This window comes from Jaculus jaculus, chromosome 11 (genome assembly GCF_020740685.1).
Source record: "Jaculus jaculus isolate mJacJac1 chromosome 11, mJacJac1.mat.Y.cur, whole genome shotgun sequence".
NCBI lineage: Eukaryota > Metazoa > Chordata > Mammalia > Rodentia > Dipodidae > Jaculus > Jaculus jaculus.
The window spans coordinates 13,626,455-13,641,745 of NC_059112.1; the positions used below are offsets into that span (position 1 = coordinate 13,626,455).

General features: G+C 37.7%; 1 protein-coding gene across 9 annotated transcripts in view; it reads left to right on the forward strand.

Moving 5' to 3' along the window:
• Clock (clock circadian regulator) overlaps positions 1-15,291 on the forward strand; it is a 61,941-nt gene that overhangs the window by 9,696 nt on the left and 36,954 nt on the right. For 6 of the 9 annotated variants that reach the window (XM_045161399.1, XM_004665390.2, XM_045161405.1 and 3 more), the window contains exons 3-7: positions 3,693-3,780; positions 8,634-8,722; positions 11,420-11,479; positions 12,079-12,227; positions 15,154-15,245. In XM_045161399.1, coding sequence (XP_045017334.1) covers positions 8,676-8,722; positions 11,420-11,479; positions 12,079-12,227; positions 15,154-15,245 — 348 coding nt within the window. In that variant the 5' untranslated portion in view covers positions 3,693-3,780; positions 8,634-8,675. Of the gene's footprint in view, positions 1-3,689; positions 3,781-8,633; positions 8,723-11,419; positions 11,480-12,078; positions 12,228-15,153; positions 15,246-15,291 lie in introns of all 9 variants that reach the window. The other 3 variants (XM_045161400.1, XM_045161404.1, XM_045161403.1) reach the window with 1 other exon arrangement.

Consider the following 15,291-nt stretch of genomic DNA (forward strand, 5'->3'; position numbering starts at 1 on the left):
CATCACGTGTGGTGGGGCAGAGGCTGGACATCTCGCTTTCCACAGAACCACTGGGAAGTAGCGACAGTAGCAGGCTGGCTGTGGCAAGGGGAGCTGGGCTATACCACCCCCAGCTCACCCAGCAACACACCTCTTCAACAAGGCCCAAGCTGCCACCAGCCAGTGACTAAGTATGAGGCTTAATCACAAACACATGAGGCTGTGGGGCTTAGACATTGCCTGAAGAAATGTGTCAGGCGAATCATTGGAATGGTTTTGTGTTTTACTAAGAGAACCGCTACGAATTATTTTAGCTTTTGTTTCATAAGATTTCAGACATCACTCACCTGATTTTTGAAAGGCTGGCACTGCAGTGCAGAGAGCCACATCTGATTGGTGAAGTGGTACGGGGTGGGATTCTTACTCACACAAGCCAACTTGTAAGTTGGTCTTAGAAACTGCTATAGAATTAAGAATGTCATCTTCTCAAGTTTTGCATCAGTTGTGGAGGTAAACTAGTGTTTGTTTCCATTCAGTATTGAATAAAATAAGTATGGTTGGATTTTATTTTTTATTTTTTCCTCATTAACCATTTTAAAGTTTGGGACTTTGAATGTTACATGTATTCTTATACAAGTATTTATCTTTTCAGTTTTAATACAAAGTTAGTTAATCTACAGTACCAAGTTAGACTTTTTCATGAATGGTGATAAATGTAATTAAGATTATTACCTGGGTTTTGTATGTACCAGTCAATTCAATTTTAGCATTACTTTTAATTAATGTTGTCATCAGTAAACAAAATAACAGATATCAAATTTAACAAACTAAATTCCAAAGTAGGTTAGTGGGTGAATAGGTTATTGGGTTAGAAAAACAATATTGTAGTTTCAATCTTTTTAACTTAAGTACATGAGTTGACTGTTTTGAATTAATATTTAACATTGATGAAAAGATTTTTTTTCTCTCTTTAAATAATGTGAACAGTATGTAGGAAAATGATCTTTTACTTGTGTTATTGTTTTCTGAAATAGATAAAATGTATTTCATATGAAGGCAGACCTCTGCTGGTAGACAATTAAAAGTGAAAAGACAACATTTCAGTTATAGTTATGAAAAGAGTACATGCTTATGGGAGGAATTGTAGAATGTGCTAAGGATCAGGTTAAGTCCATAAAATACATAAAACTCTCAGAAGCAATCAGGCTTGATAACTTCTGTGTAGTCAAGGATAACCTTGAACTTGTGATCCTCCTGCCTTCACCTCCCAAGTGCTTGAGTTCCAGGTATGGACCACGGGCCTGGTTTATGCACTCTGGGCTACTGGGTTGCATCCCTGATTCCCAGATGGTTTTGTTGTAGCTGTTGTTGTTGAAAGGGAAATCCTCCATTGCTGGTTTATACATTCTGTTACTGGTTTGTTACTAGTGCAAGAGTGTATGAATTCGTCAAGTACTTTTTTCTGAATTGATCAAGATGATCCTGTGATTTTTATCCTTTGTTTTCTTTGCATAATATTATCTATTGATAGATTTGTTAATTTCCATATTGAGCTCACTCACATTCTTGCTTGCCAGGGACAAATCTCACTTGATGTGGTAACTGATCCTGCTATAGCAGACTGTTGAGCTTGACTTGCTAGGAGATAGTTAAAGTTTTTTTTTTCCCGTCAGTACCCATTCATGAGTGTCCGCTATTGCACTTCTGTGTGTTTCCTTGAGACTGCTTCTTTGACCCCGGGGCTGCTGTCTTTTGGTCAGATTGGCTGACTTGCAAGCCCCAGCAATCCTTCCACATCCGCCTCCGCCCAGCCCGCCTGTGCCTTTGTACGTGGTCGCTGACAGTAGAACCCGGGCCGTCGCGCTCGCGCAGCACACATGCTGTCCTGCTGAGCCGTCCTGCCAGCCCTCACGCATCGTCTCAATTTCGTGGAGTGGGGGTGTGTCGAAGGACAGGACAGCCTTGCTTTCCACATTTGTTGGAGACTGGGTCTCTCTGTTGTTCAGTCTTCATATGCCAAACCAACGGCCCCTTGGGCTCCAGGAGATTCACCTGTTCCCCTTCCCTCATCACAGGACTGCTGGGATTGCACACAGTGCTGGTGCTTCTGGCTTTCAGCGGGGCTGGGGTCCACACTCAGGCCCTTGGCTGGCATGGCAAGCACCTTCCCCTTGGCCATCTCCTCGGCACTCTCGTTCCTTGACCCTTCGGTTCTTCTGCAGTGTGCTGCGCAAGCTGCAGGGTTGTGAATTCCATTTGTATGCTGTTGTGTTCCAAAGGTGGGCATGCCCTAAAGAGTGCATTCTGTTGCTAGTGAAAATGTTCTCTGTATGTTGATTTGGTCTGTAATGTTCAAGTCTGCCCTTATTTTCTGTGGGGAAATCTTTCCATTTTTGAAGAGTGGGGCATGGGAATCTGCTGCTTTGCTATTTCCACTTTCAGTTTGCTGCTTCCATTTGGATAATCTGTTTTGGGAATGTACATTTGTAATTGCTGTAACTTCATAGTGAGGTGACCCCATTATTATTACATAATATCTTGTCAATTTGTGACACTTTTAACCTAAACTCTATTTTGTCATGGCATAACTATAGCCACTTGTGCTCTTTTGATTGTCATTTGCATGGAATATTTTTCTGTCCTTTTCCTTTTAGCATCTGTATTCTTACATGTAAAGTAAGTCTTGTTGACAGCATGAAGATGGATTTTTTAAAAATTCATTTGGCTTCTGTATCACTTGCTTGAGGACCTTAATCCAATGACATTAACCTAATTACCGGTAGGGAGGAACCTGCTTTCTGTCTTAGAGCTCTCATTGCTCTTTTTCTCTTCCTTGCTTGATAGTTTCTTATGCATTTATAATTTTTTTGTATTACTATGTTTTCATTGCTATGTCACAGGCATTTGTGTGTCTTCTATAGTTAGTATGTTTCTTTTTTCTTTTTTTCTCTTTGTAATTTAATGAGAGAGAGAGAGAGAGTGCACACAAGAGAGGGAGAAAGAATTGGCACTCCAGGTCCTCTAGCCACTGTGATTGAACCCCGGACACATGCACCATCTTGTGTGCATGCGCAACCTTGCATCACCTTGTATATCTGGCTTACATAGGATATGGAGAATCAAATATGGGTTCATGGGCTTCGCAGGCAAGCACTTTAACCATTAAGCCATCTCTCTAGCCCTTGGGGTTTTTTTTTTTTTTGTTGTTTGTTTGTTTGTTTTTTGAGGTACCGGTCACTGTAGCCTAGGCTGACCTCAAACTCCCTGAAATCTTCCTCCCAAGTGCTGGGATTAAAGACATGTACCACCATGCCCATCTGAATCCTGTATATTTTATTTGTCATTACCATGAGGCATATATAAAATGTCTGCTTTCAGCTGATAATTTCAATTACATGCAAAACTGTAATCTGTGACTCTTCCCTTATTTTATGCTGTTACTCTTACAAACTACATCCATTCATATTAGTGTATTATTAACACATGTGTATAATTCTTTTTTATACTTTTCTATTTTAACTTCTATAGCAAGATTAAAAGTGATTTTGCTTATACGTGATTTTAAAGTTCTTTTCTGGAAACAAGTCATAGAACTTAGAATTTAAAATTTGCATATATATTCTAAGGGCAATTATTTTTAACAATTATTTTTAAGTGTTTTATAAAATTCTGATTAAATTGGTAAATTTAACATTTTATTCTTGTTTTAGCAGAATTCTGGGATTGACTATTAGTCATAAAGAGGAAGACCTTGAGCCTATATTTTGAAGAATCAGTTCAGAAGATCTAAGAAGGACACAGGTAAAGACAAGCACAATTTAGGACTGTACATGTACCAACCTTCCCAGAAAAACCAAGTCAAAGAACTCATGGATTATTTGGGCATACTAATTTGAGGAAAATTTTACTTGAATCTTTTCATTTGTGTTAATTTACCTCTTAGCATTTCGTGTGCGGAGGTTATATTCAGATAGTATCTTAGATAATGGTAAGGCGATGGTGAACAAGACCGAACCCTCCCTTCTCTCATTTCTGGAGGACGGCACATAGAAGAATGTTAGTGCCATGCAATAGAGACTGGTGACCGCGCTCACACAGTTAGAAAGATCTCTCTAAAATGGCAGAAGGTGCTAGGCATGTAGAGCTGAGAAAAAAGCTTTATTTGCATGGGAACAAAATTGATTGTGGGATACTTAAAAAGAAAAACAGAAAGCAAATATGGCTGGACTATATAGCAAGTAGTGCAGAGAGTATATGGAAGTCAGCTTGAAAAAGAAAATTGGGAGTAAAGCAGATTTGTAGGAGATGGTCAGGTGCTCTCATTTGGCTGTGTAATATCTTTGGAGACCATACAATCCTGTATTTATGTCAAAATGACAATGTGTGCATTTGGTTCTGCAGTTTAAGATCTTGTCTATTTATTATTTAAAGGTTTATTTTTATTTTATTTATGTATTTGAGAGAGAATATGGATGTTCCAGGGCCTTCAGCCACTGCAGATGAACTCCAGATGCATGTGCCACCTTGTGCATCTGGCTTATGTGGGTCCTGGAGAATTGAATGAATTTTGCTTCATAGGCTCCACAGGCAGTTGCCTTAACTGCTAAGCTATCTCTCTAGCCCAGAAGTTTATTTTTAAACAAGATGTGTTTTATGGTTTTAAGGACTGATAGACACTGAGATTTTCTCTAATTATGTGTAATGTTGCATGCTGAATTAAAAGCATATTTGATTCTAAATTTACCAAATTTGAATTGTTCATAAAATGCCTTAGTTTAATAATATCTGCTCATTCCCTGAATTTGGTTTGGAAGCTAGTCTTTAAAATATTTATATGCCAGGGCTTCTGCCATTCTATCCTTGTCGTCATAAAATAGTAATGTTAGACACACTCACCGGGTAGGTCCAGTCAGCGAATGACTTTGAACTCCAGGGGCTTATGTGAAGGATCATTTGATTCTTAGCTGTAATTTGATCATTTTATATTTGGGTGAGCCTTGGATTCAGGTAATTGCAATGATCCTTTCAAAGATGTGTTGTGTGTCATTCTGGCCAGTCACTGTCAAAAACTTAAAAAATATAACGATAGCCTTTATTCTGTGTGACTTGACGATGTACGTGGACTTCCTCTTGGAGCCTGCATAGGGATATGGTGTGGTGCCTAAACCTAAACCTGTCTGCCTTGGGTGTATAGCATGGGCAAGTGTGGCTCCAGGTTGTTGAAAGCATGGGGTGCAGGGTAGTCTCCAGTCCAAGTGTTTTGAACTTCGTTTTGTTAGTTTGACACTCTTCTTGAAGAGTAACTCTAGGGTATTCACATTTGCCTAATTTACCTCGTTTACTTTTCTTAAATAAAGCATATCTACCAGTGGGCTGGAAAAGTAGAACACAGATCTTGAACTCCCCTGGGAGAGATGGAGTCTCAAATGAACATGTTTGGAAGCACATTTTAACAGCACTAGGGAGCAGCCTGCTCATGAGTCAGTTTGTGTGTTTAAACAATTTTGGATTCATTAGTTTTGTAATAAGGCATCAACACCCTTCCTATGTAGTGTTTTTTTTTTTTCTTCCTATTTGTCTGCTGTCTACCTTTGACAACTAAACATGCAGATGGCTTACTGGATGACATAAAGGCTCACATCTAGTCTTCTGGTTTAAGCTAAAACAATTTAATTTTTTTAATTATTTTTGAGAGAGAGAGAGGATGGTCATGCCAGGGTCTTTTGGCTGCTATGAACGAATTCCAGACATGTGTGCCCCCTTGTGCACAAGTGTGACGTTACATGTGTGCATCACTACGTCTGGCTACATGGGACCTAGAGATTGGAACATGCGTGCTTAGGCTTTATAGACAAGCGCCTTAACCGCTAAGTCATCTCTCTAGCCCTAAAACCATGTTTTAGTCCACCCAAGCTCACTATGTTTCCTTTACTATTCTTTTTGTTGTAGTACTAGAGCCAGTATCTGTTACTACAATTCATGTTTCCGTTGGACTAGATGGGTGTACTTAGGCAGACTTTAAACTGTGTAGACGCTTCATCTGCTGATGTTAACCCAAGCACTCAGAATATTTTAACATGTGTTGATGCTCATTATTCTCACTGCTATCTCCTCCACTCCTCATCTTTTAAGAATTCTTAATTCTCACAGTCTGCCTTGATAGCCATAACCACATAGGACGCTATGTTATTTATCAAGGGCTGTTCTGTTTTTCTCTTGGAAAAGTACTTTGAAAACAGTGATAAAATATTTTTAGAGTCTCCTGTTGTTAAAAATGTAAACTTAAGCCAGGTGTGGTGGTGCACACCTTTAATCCCAGCACTTGGGAGACAGAGATAGGAGGATTGCTGTGAGTTTGAGGCCACCCTGAGACTACATAGTGAATTGCAGGTCAGCCTGGGCTAGAGTGAGACTCTTTATCTTGAAAAACCAAAAAAAAAAAAAAAAAAAAAAAGGAAATGTATTCATTTAGATGTAATTCTACCTTAGTTTATGTTATACCTTAAATTTTAAATAATGGAGATAATAAAGTAAAGCTCATGTCTCAAAAGTTTTAGGATGGGCCTGGAAGGATGGCTTAGCAGTTATGGTGTTTGCCTACAAAGCCTAAGGACCCAGGTTTGATTCCCCAGGACCCACGTTAGCCAGATGCACAAGGGAACGCATGCATCTGGAGTTCGTCTGCAGTGGCTGGAGGCCCTGGCATGCCCATTCTCTCTCTCCCCTCCCTCCCTCTTTCTCTGTCAAACAAATAAATAAAAGTTTTAAAAAAGTTTTAGGATGCTTATTATAATCAAGACCATCATTCATTATTTAATTCATGATGTTAGGGCCTGAGACTCTTGAGGAGGGGCTGGGAAGGTAGCTGTTGATAAAGTGCTTGCCTTACAAGCATGTGGATATGAATATGATCCCCAGACCCCCCCCCCCAATAAAAACCAGAAACCAAAAATGCAAACCAAAAAGGGCATAGTGGTATATGCTTGTAATTCCAGCAATGAGGAGACAGAAGCAGGTGAATTCCTGGAGCCCACAGTGCAGCTATACTGGCCTAATTAGACAAGTTCCAGGTCAGTGAGAGCCATGTCTCAAAAACAGGTGGGTGGATAGTGCCAACTGAATGACACTTTGGCTCCATATACACGTGGACAAACACAGAAATCTTGAATAGGTTAATTTTGAAAGACTATAATAGAATTCAGAGATGCATTTTAGGCTTGTGATTTTTTTTTTTTTTTTTGGTTTTTCAAGGTGGGGTCTCACTGTAGCCCAGGCTGACCTGGAATTCACTGTGGAGTCTCAGGGTGGCCTCGAACTCATGGCGATCCTCCTACCTCTGCCTCCCAAGTGCTGGGATTAAAGGCGTGCGCCACCACGCCCGGCATGATTTTTTTTTTTTTTGGAAGTTTTGTGAGTTTTTTTTTTTATTGTCATTCATTTTAGTTTTAATTCTTTAAATGTCGAGAGGATATTTAGACTCTTAGTAATAAGGCACCTTTCTGCTTAACTTGCTCTAGTAATTAACACTTTAATTAGAACAGGCTTATGAGTTCTTGAGTTTCTCACATAGCGTTGGCTCACCTATGAAAGCCTGTCTCTTAGAAATGGCTATTCCTTTGTCTTAGAACCTTTCAGCTTTTGTCTCTTCCTGACCCGTAGTTGGACTTCTTCAGCTTATGTAGGGGTATGATGTCTAAACTTGAATCTTTCTTAGGATCTATAGCATGGCCAAGTGTCTTTTGCTTCTTAAACCTCAATGGTCATAGAAATGTGTGTGGGATCTTGTGCAAATGTAGATTCTACTTCAGTAGCCAGCATGGGGCCCAGGAGTTTTCAGTTTATCTAGTTCTCAGAATACGCTAACACTTCCTGACCTTGGATCATATTGTCAGTAACAAAAATCCTGACCTCTGACAGATGTGCATCATCAAAAATACTGCTTCTGGGGCTGGAGAGATAGCTTAACAGTTAAGGCACTTGACTGCAAAGCATAAGGATGCAGGTTTGATTCCCTAGTACACACAATAAGCCAGATGCACAAGGTGGCACATGCATCTGGAGTTCATTTGCAGTGGCTAGAGGCCCTGAAACACCATTCTTTCTCCCTCCCTCCCTCCCTCCCTCCCTCCCTCTCTCTCTCTCTCTCTCTCTCTCTCTCTCTCAAATAAGGAAATATTCCCTCCATCTTCACCCTCTAAATTCCACAGGTACACTTAGGTGTTCCTCGCCTGAGTAATGACATCACACAACATAACCTTCCTTACACATCTTACTGTACTTACTAGCTATGTCCCCTTTATACATAGCCCACCATATTGGTCAGCAGAAAATGGGGTTTTGATAACTACTCATTGCTGATTAGATGGTATCATTACAGCCTGCTTGAAGCTACACAGTCAGGTATATAGACTGAATAGTAAAATTGGCATTTTTGATTACTTTAGAGTAAAACAATAATACATCTGGATTTTTATCCATATTTCTTTGTTAGAAGAAAAAGCCTTAAATATGCCCCACCTAAAGGTATTTGTTTGGAAATAATGTTTCAGCTTTCATCACAAAACATTTTAAAGTCTACATGGGAATATATATTTCTCAAAACAACCTTGTAGAAATGTTTTAGAAAACATAACCATTTGTTTTCTTATCACCAGAGGAGAAGTACAAATGTCTACGACAAGACGAAAACGTGTGTTATGTTGTTTACCGTAAGCTGTAGTAAAATGAGCTCAATTGTTGACAGGTATGTTTTTAGAGATTTTCTGATTTTGAATTGCATAATGCTCTTTAAAAATACGCTATTAGAGAATTGGGCGTGGTGGCACATGCTTTGAATCCCAGCACTCGGGACACAGAGGTAGGAGGATCAACGTGAGTTCAAGGCCACCCTGAGACTACATAGTGAATTCTGGGTCAGTCTGAGCTAAAGCGAGTCCCTACCTCGAAAAAAAATAAAATAAAATAAAAATGCTGTTAGAATAATGGCTTGTATCAAATTTGTACAAGGTATTTTATGCCTTAACACAATTGGCATTATATTCAATTACTACATTGAAAAAAATACAATGAAATAGGAAGTAATATACATTAATATTAAGGCAAAGTGAATAACATGGTTTATGTTTAAATGGGTCTTGAATTTTAAATTTTGAGTGTTGGTTAGAAGCTGTTCTGCAAAAAAAAAAAAAAAAAAAAAAGAAGTAATGATTGCAGGTATTTCCTTGGCACCTTCTAGAGTTTCTTGGTGCTAACTCCGTCCCTTCAAGCATCTTAGTATTTGTGACTGATAAGAGGTAATTATAATTAGAATCAGTAGTCAAACTTTAATATTTTAGTCTTGTTCTTGGAAATGGGATAAACCTGTCCATTTCTTTTATTCTAAATCTTTTTTTTTTTCCCCTTTCTCCTTGCGATAATTTGGTCTAACCCAAGGCCAAGTATATGTTAGGCAAGTCGTTGCCATTCACTACATCCCAGCCTTGATGGTACAACTTTTATGATATTTGTGCTGTTTTCATTTTAAAATCTGATATTTGATGGGTCTTAGAATTGATCCAGATTTTAACCCTCTCCCCCTTTCTTTCTTAGGGATGCATAAAATAATGGCAAGTCTTACAATCAGTATCTTCAATTTGATGTGTAGTGATATTTGTAGAGCACTTCTTCTGATAGCTGGCTAATAAGCAGAATTAAAATTTCTTCAGTTAAGCTTAATTCCAAAAAGTTTTACAGACACAGGTCAGAGAAGTTGAACAGCTTATTTAAGGTCACATTAAAATGCACTATATGATTAGTCTGATTCTAAGAATTTTTCAGGTAGAGATGTATATTGGAAGACAACTTTCTTCCTTTTCTCTCAGCTAAAGAATGAAGATATGTACTCTACCAGAACATAAGGTTTGAGGGCAAGAAATGCCTTTAGAGATGTCTGCCTCCACCATGACCATTGCTTGGTCTATGCTGCAGTTATAGATGTACTGTGAGAGTTTTCTCCTCAAAAAGGGCATTTAACTTTCTGGAAATCCCAGAAGATTTGCATATGGTTTTGCATTCTTCTGAATGATTGCTAATTTCTTTTCTACACTTGTGACATATAGGTGTGTGTGTGTGTTCTGTGATAAAAAAGTGATTATTAATAAGGATTCCTTGTATCTGTATATTTTAAAGATACAGTCTCTAAAGTTTCCAGGCATAAATAGAATCCTCAGAATCTATTCATGAACCTCCATGAAATCAGATTAACAACTGACCTCAACAGTGAGTCCAGTAGTCCCATATATACTACAGGTCTTTACAAGCTAAGAAAGCTGTGGCAAAAAGAGTGAATAGAGTAGGGATGTCATGTACAAGCTCACCAGCCATCTTAACCTCTAATGTCACTCCCTAGCTTAAGACGTTAGCTGCCAGTGCTCCTGAGAGTTTGTTACAATGCTCTTCCGCCAGATCACAAGGCTGACACTATCCTTCAACTTAACTCTTCACTCAGTGTTTAGACAAATCCTTTCTTAACCACTAAAGAACTAAAATATTACCCCTTTCTAAAAAAATAAAACCTCTTTCCACACATTTTCTTTATGTCTTTCTTACTCATGCTCTGTAACCAGATCCAGAATGAGCCTGGCTAAAAATACTAAAAAGTATTTGTCAAATGGATCAGCAAATGAATGAAAATGTATTAGTATAAGTTAATAGTCAGGTATTAAGATGTTTGTAATTTGTAGTTGTTTTAAGTGACTGTCTCAGAAACAGTCTTAAATTATGCTAGCATAGTTATATTCCAACAAAGTAATTTTATAGTAGCATTTCATATTGACTTTACATAAGTTATCACTATTTTTAAAAAATTTGTAAAAAAGACTGGGCGTGGTGGTGCACGCCTTTAATCCCAGCACTTGGGAGGCAGAGGTAGGAGGATCACCATGAGAACAGAGTGGATTCCAGGTCAGCCTGGGCTAGAGTGAGACCCTACCTCAAAAAACAAAAACAAACAAACAAAAAAAAAATTTGTAAAAAAGAAAGACTGGGAAGATGGATTGGTGGTTAAAAACGCTTGCTTACAAAGCCTGCTGGCCTGAGTTTAATTCCTAAGCCACCATGTAAGCTAACTCAAAGAGGAGCACAAGTGTCTGGTGATCATTTGCAGTAGCAAGGGTCCCTGACATGCCCCCCCCCCACACAAATAAACAAATAATTACTAAGTTTGAAAAAATAAACTAGTTAAATTCTTGCTTAACATGTTATATATATAGTATAGCTAAGTATAAATATTTTTGAAATTTACAAATGTGAAAAACTTAAATGTAACTAAATTTTTACTAGAAAATAAGTTAGGGGCTACTGAGCTTGAATTCATCCAGGCTGTTAACTTTCCAACAATTCAAGAGTGTAACTGCACCTGGGGTGTCTGCTCTCTTATTGTCTCTGTCCACTCTCCTTTCAGAGATGACAGTAGTATTTTTGATGGATTGGTGGAAGAAGATGACAAGGATAAAGCAAAAAGGTAGTTTGATGTTCATCCTAAAATAGTAAATAAGTGACTAATGCATGTGAACGTAATAGTACATAGAAATTTAATGGCTTATAAAAGGTATCTGCTGTAAGAAGTTAATTCTGTTAGTGATGTGAGTGAACTTCATCAATCAATATGCAACTTATAATTCAAATTCATTCCTAACCTTTTGGAGGCAAGCACCTTAACCACTAAGCCATCCCTCCAGCCCATTCCTAACCTTTTGGAAGAGTGCTTAGACAAAAACAGAATTAGAAAATCTGACTTTATAGAACAAATAATTGGAGGTATTTTAAGATGATGAATTGCTCTGTAAGTTTCAATCCATGTAAATGTATTAATCTTACTGGCATTTTTACAAAAACATGTACATCAAATGTATAATATATGGCAGTAACTAGTGGTAAACTTACATGAGAAATTATTTCCCAAGTGAATATTATATTATTGAAAACCTAGGAAGTATTTGTTGCCATGTTTATTTATGACGTACATGTGATATCATGTACAAATTGAGCACTGTATTACACTGTGTGATTAAATGGACTAAGAACTGCATATTTAAATTTTTCATCATTTTTTTTATCAAGAGTATCTAGAAACAAATCTGAAAAGAAACGTAGAGATCAATTTAATGTTCTTATTAAAGAACTTGGATCCATGCTTCCTGGTAATGCTAGAAAGATGGACAAATCTACTGTTCTTCAGAAGAGCATTGATTTTTTACGAAAACATAAAGGTAAAACTTTAACTTTATAAAACACGTATTGGTTTTTATAGCAGACTCTCCCTAAAGTTTGTGTTGTGAGACATATAAGATTGCTTTCTCCCTTGTGATTTTAAGAGAGAAGCCAACTACTTAAAAAGAAAGATTTCCTAGTATGTTCTTTTCTTTCATTCAACAAACATTTATTTGGTGCCTGCCATATGTCAGATCTTTATGAAGTAGTTCTACATTCTTTCTTGGCCCTCGAGGCACTGCAGCTAGGGGAGACACGTGTGTATAAAGATAATTAAAATACAAATTATTCTAATGTGAGTAGTGATTAGAAACTGTAAGGTTACAGTAGGAACATAGAGAAAAGACTGTACTAGAGAAGGGTTATAAATAAGTAATTTTTAGGTTAAGTAAGAAAACTGTTTCTCATGAAGGAGATGATTGATATGTACAGAAGCAGAGAAGCAGGGGTCTTGATTTAACTGGAACATATTTGTGTTGGAAAGCTATAGGTGCATTTGTGATGAGGAAGCAGGTCATACAAGCCCTTTATATGGCATTTAAAAAGATTATTATTTCAAGCCAGGTGTGGTGGCACACACCTTTAATCCCAGCACTCAGGATATAGAGGTAGGAGGATTGCTGTGAGTTCAAGGCCACCTTGAGATTACATAATAAATTTCAGGTCAGCCTGAGCTAGAGTGAGACCCTACCTTGAAAAATAAAACAAAACAGAAGATTATTATTTCAATTTATAGCTGTGAAATAAAAATTATATTTTAAAATGAAATATTTGCTAACAGAAGAAAATCTTGACTGAGTCAATCATGAAAAGAAAGCTTAAAGAATATCCACTATTTTGTTAGCAGAGAGGACATGTTTTTTCAGATATAAACAAGACTACAGAACTTCTCAAAAGGATAGTCGCTAGTGCTTCTGTTCACTTTCCCTACCTCACGTCATAATCCATTACTAAGCTAGTTTATGCTCTGCTCCTCTTTGGAACTGTCTGCCAGTTTCATTAGTGACATTACCACCCATCCTTAGGAGGGCTGAAGCTTTTTGGATCCCTCCTCCTCCTCGCCTTTCTGTAGAACTGCACCTTGGGGTCTGTCTGTCATTGACTTTCTTCTGAAGGCATTCATCATTTTGTGCTGCTCCCTCTTTCCTGACTGAGACTAACTTCTCTCTTTCTCAAGGGCTTAGCCCTGTGTTCTTATTTCTCAACTCCTTCCCTTTTCAATCTCATTTTTATACCTACAACTATTACGATCCTGTATTAAACTATTAAATCTTTATTTTTAGATGTAAAAATTTTAATCTTGTATTTCTAGATGACTTCTGGATATTTCTTCTCCATGTCCCCAAACTCAGTGCCTCTAAAACTCAAGTTCATTTTCATTTTGTCAAGTCAGTTTCTCTTAACTTACTGTTTCTCATTTTTATTCTAGTTATTTAGTCAGACAGGGCTCAAATATGAAAATGCTTTTGGAATTTGTTTTCATTTACCTTAGCATTGTGTCATATACCACACACTGTTCTGTTGATTCTTTGGGAAATGTGCTGGAACTCATATTCATGCCACCACTGCCATTCTGCTGCCTTGCCCCCTTTGTTCAATGGCACCTCACTACAACCAGTCTTCTGGACATAGGCACTTAATAAGCAGTTGTTGAATGAAATGAAGTGAAGTGCATACATTCCCACCTCCTGACAAGAGAGCATTGATTTCAGTATTAACTAGGGTTTGTTTTTCCATACCACATTGGATGTATTATTCTCATAAAAATGAAATTAATGGTAAATTAAGAGGGAATTTTAAAGTACTTACTGATCTGAAGCAGGTGTTTGTTTAGCTCAACTTGATTGCATTTGTTTGTGGATAATAACCCTTTCCCTAAAATGTGTAGAATTGATACAAATTTGTAGAGCATGACTATTCACAAAATTATTAGCTATTCTTTTTAATTATTCTTCATATAGCTTGTAATATGCCAAATGTCATGTGAAAATATGCTGTCTACATATCTAATAATAAAGGATCAAAATAATATAATTGATACTTTTAAAGGCGTATTTTTATAGTGTACAGCTTGTGGTATAAGTTTATAGTTTGCTTGGTTGTTGGGTTATGTCTGTATTTAAAAAAGGGAAAGCTGTAATCCTAGCATTTAGATGCTGAATGTGGAGGACCACAAATTTGGGGCCAGTTTGAAATACCTAGTGAGGTCATTTTTTTTAAAAAACAAAAAGTTTGTTCAGATTTCATTATTTCTAAAAACTTTCTTATAAGTAATTCTGTTAGGTGTAACAAAATAGTAATAATTAGATAAGATGTGTGTTCCATGCCTAAGTCACTCTTTGAATAAAATCACTCTGAAGTTTTCCCCCTAAATTTCAGTTTAGTCCCTGGATTAAATAAAGTAAAGCAATTAAGATTGGGAAGACTTTTTTTTTTTTTTTTTTTTTTTTTTGGTCCTGACAAAAGTAGGTCTTCTGTGGAAAACACAGTGAGCTCAATGGCAGCTTTCCTCCGAGCCGACTTCTGGTCTGCTAGGTCGCAGCACACTTCACCTGTCAGGAGAAGAAAGGCTTTGCTTCACAGCGTTCGGCAGCCGTCAGCCCAGTGCAGTCTGCTCACTCTTCTTCTGTCTATCATGATGGAACAGGGGGGAACAGCTCAGGCCTGTCATCCACCAAGGATGTCAGAGCTCCTCAGAAAAAAAGAAAGAAAGAAAAAAGCTACTGATATTTAATTACCCAGACCAGATTCAAGGAGACAGTCTCTTACTACCTCAGATGCTGCATCCCGCCCATCTGTTGTGCAGATCAGCGAATGCCCTCATTGTCCTCGTAAGCAGAGCAGGAAGAGAGGCAGCATCCTAGTAGGATCTTTGTGCTTCCACAGTGGTTCGAGTTTGCCACTAATGTGTCAATCTGTTCACAGAAATCACTGCACAGTCAGATGCTAGTGAAATTCGACAGGACTGGAAACCTACATTCCTTAGTAATGAAGAGTTTACACAGTTAATGTTAGAGGTATGTCCACATTTGATTTTTGAAAAGTTTCATTTTTCTAAACAAT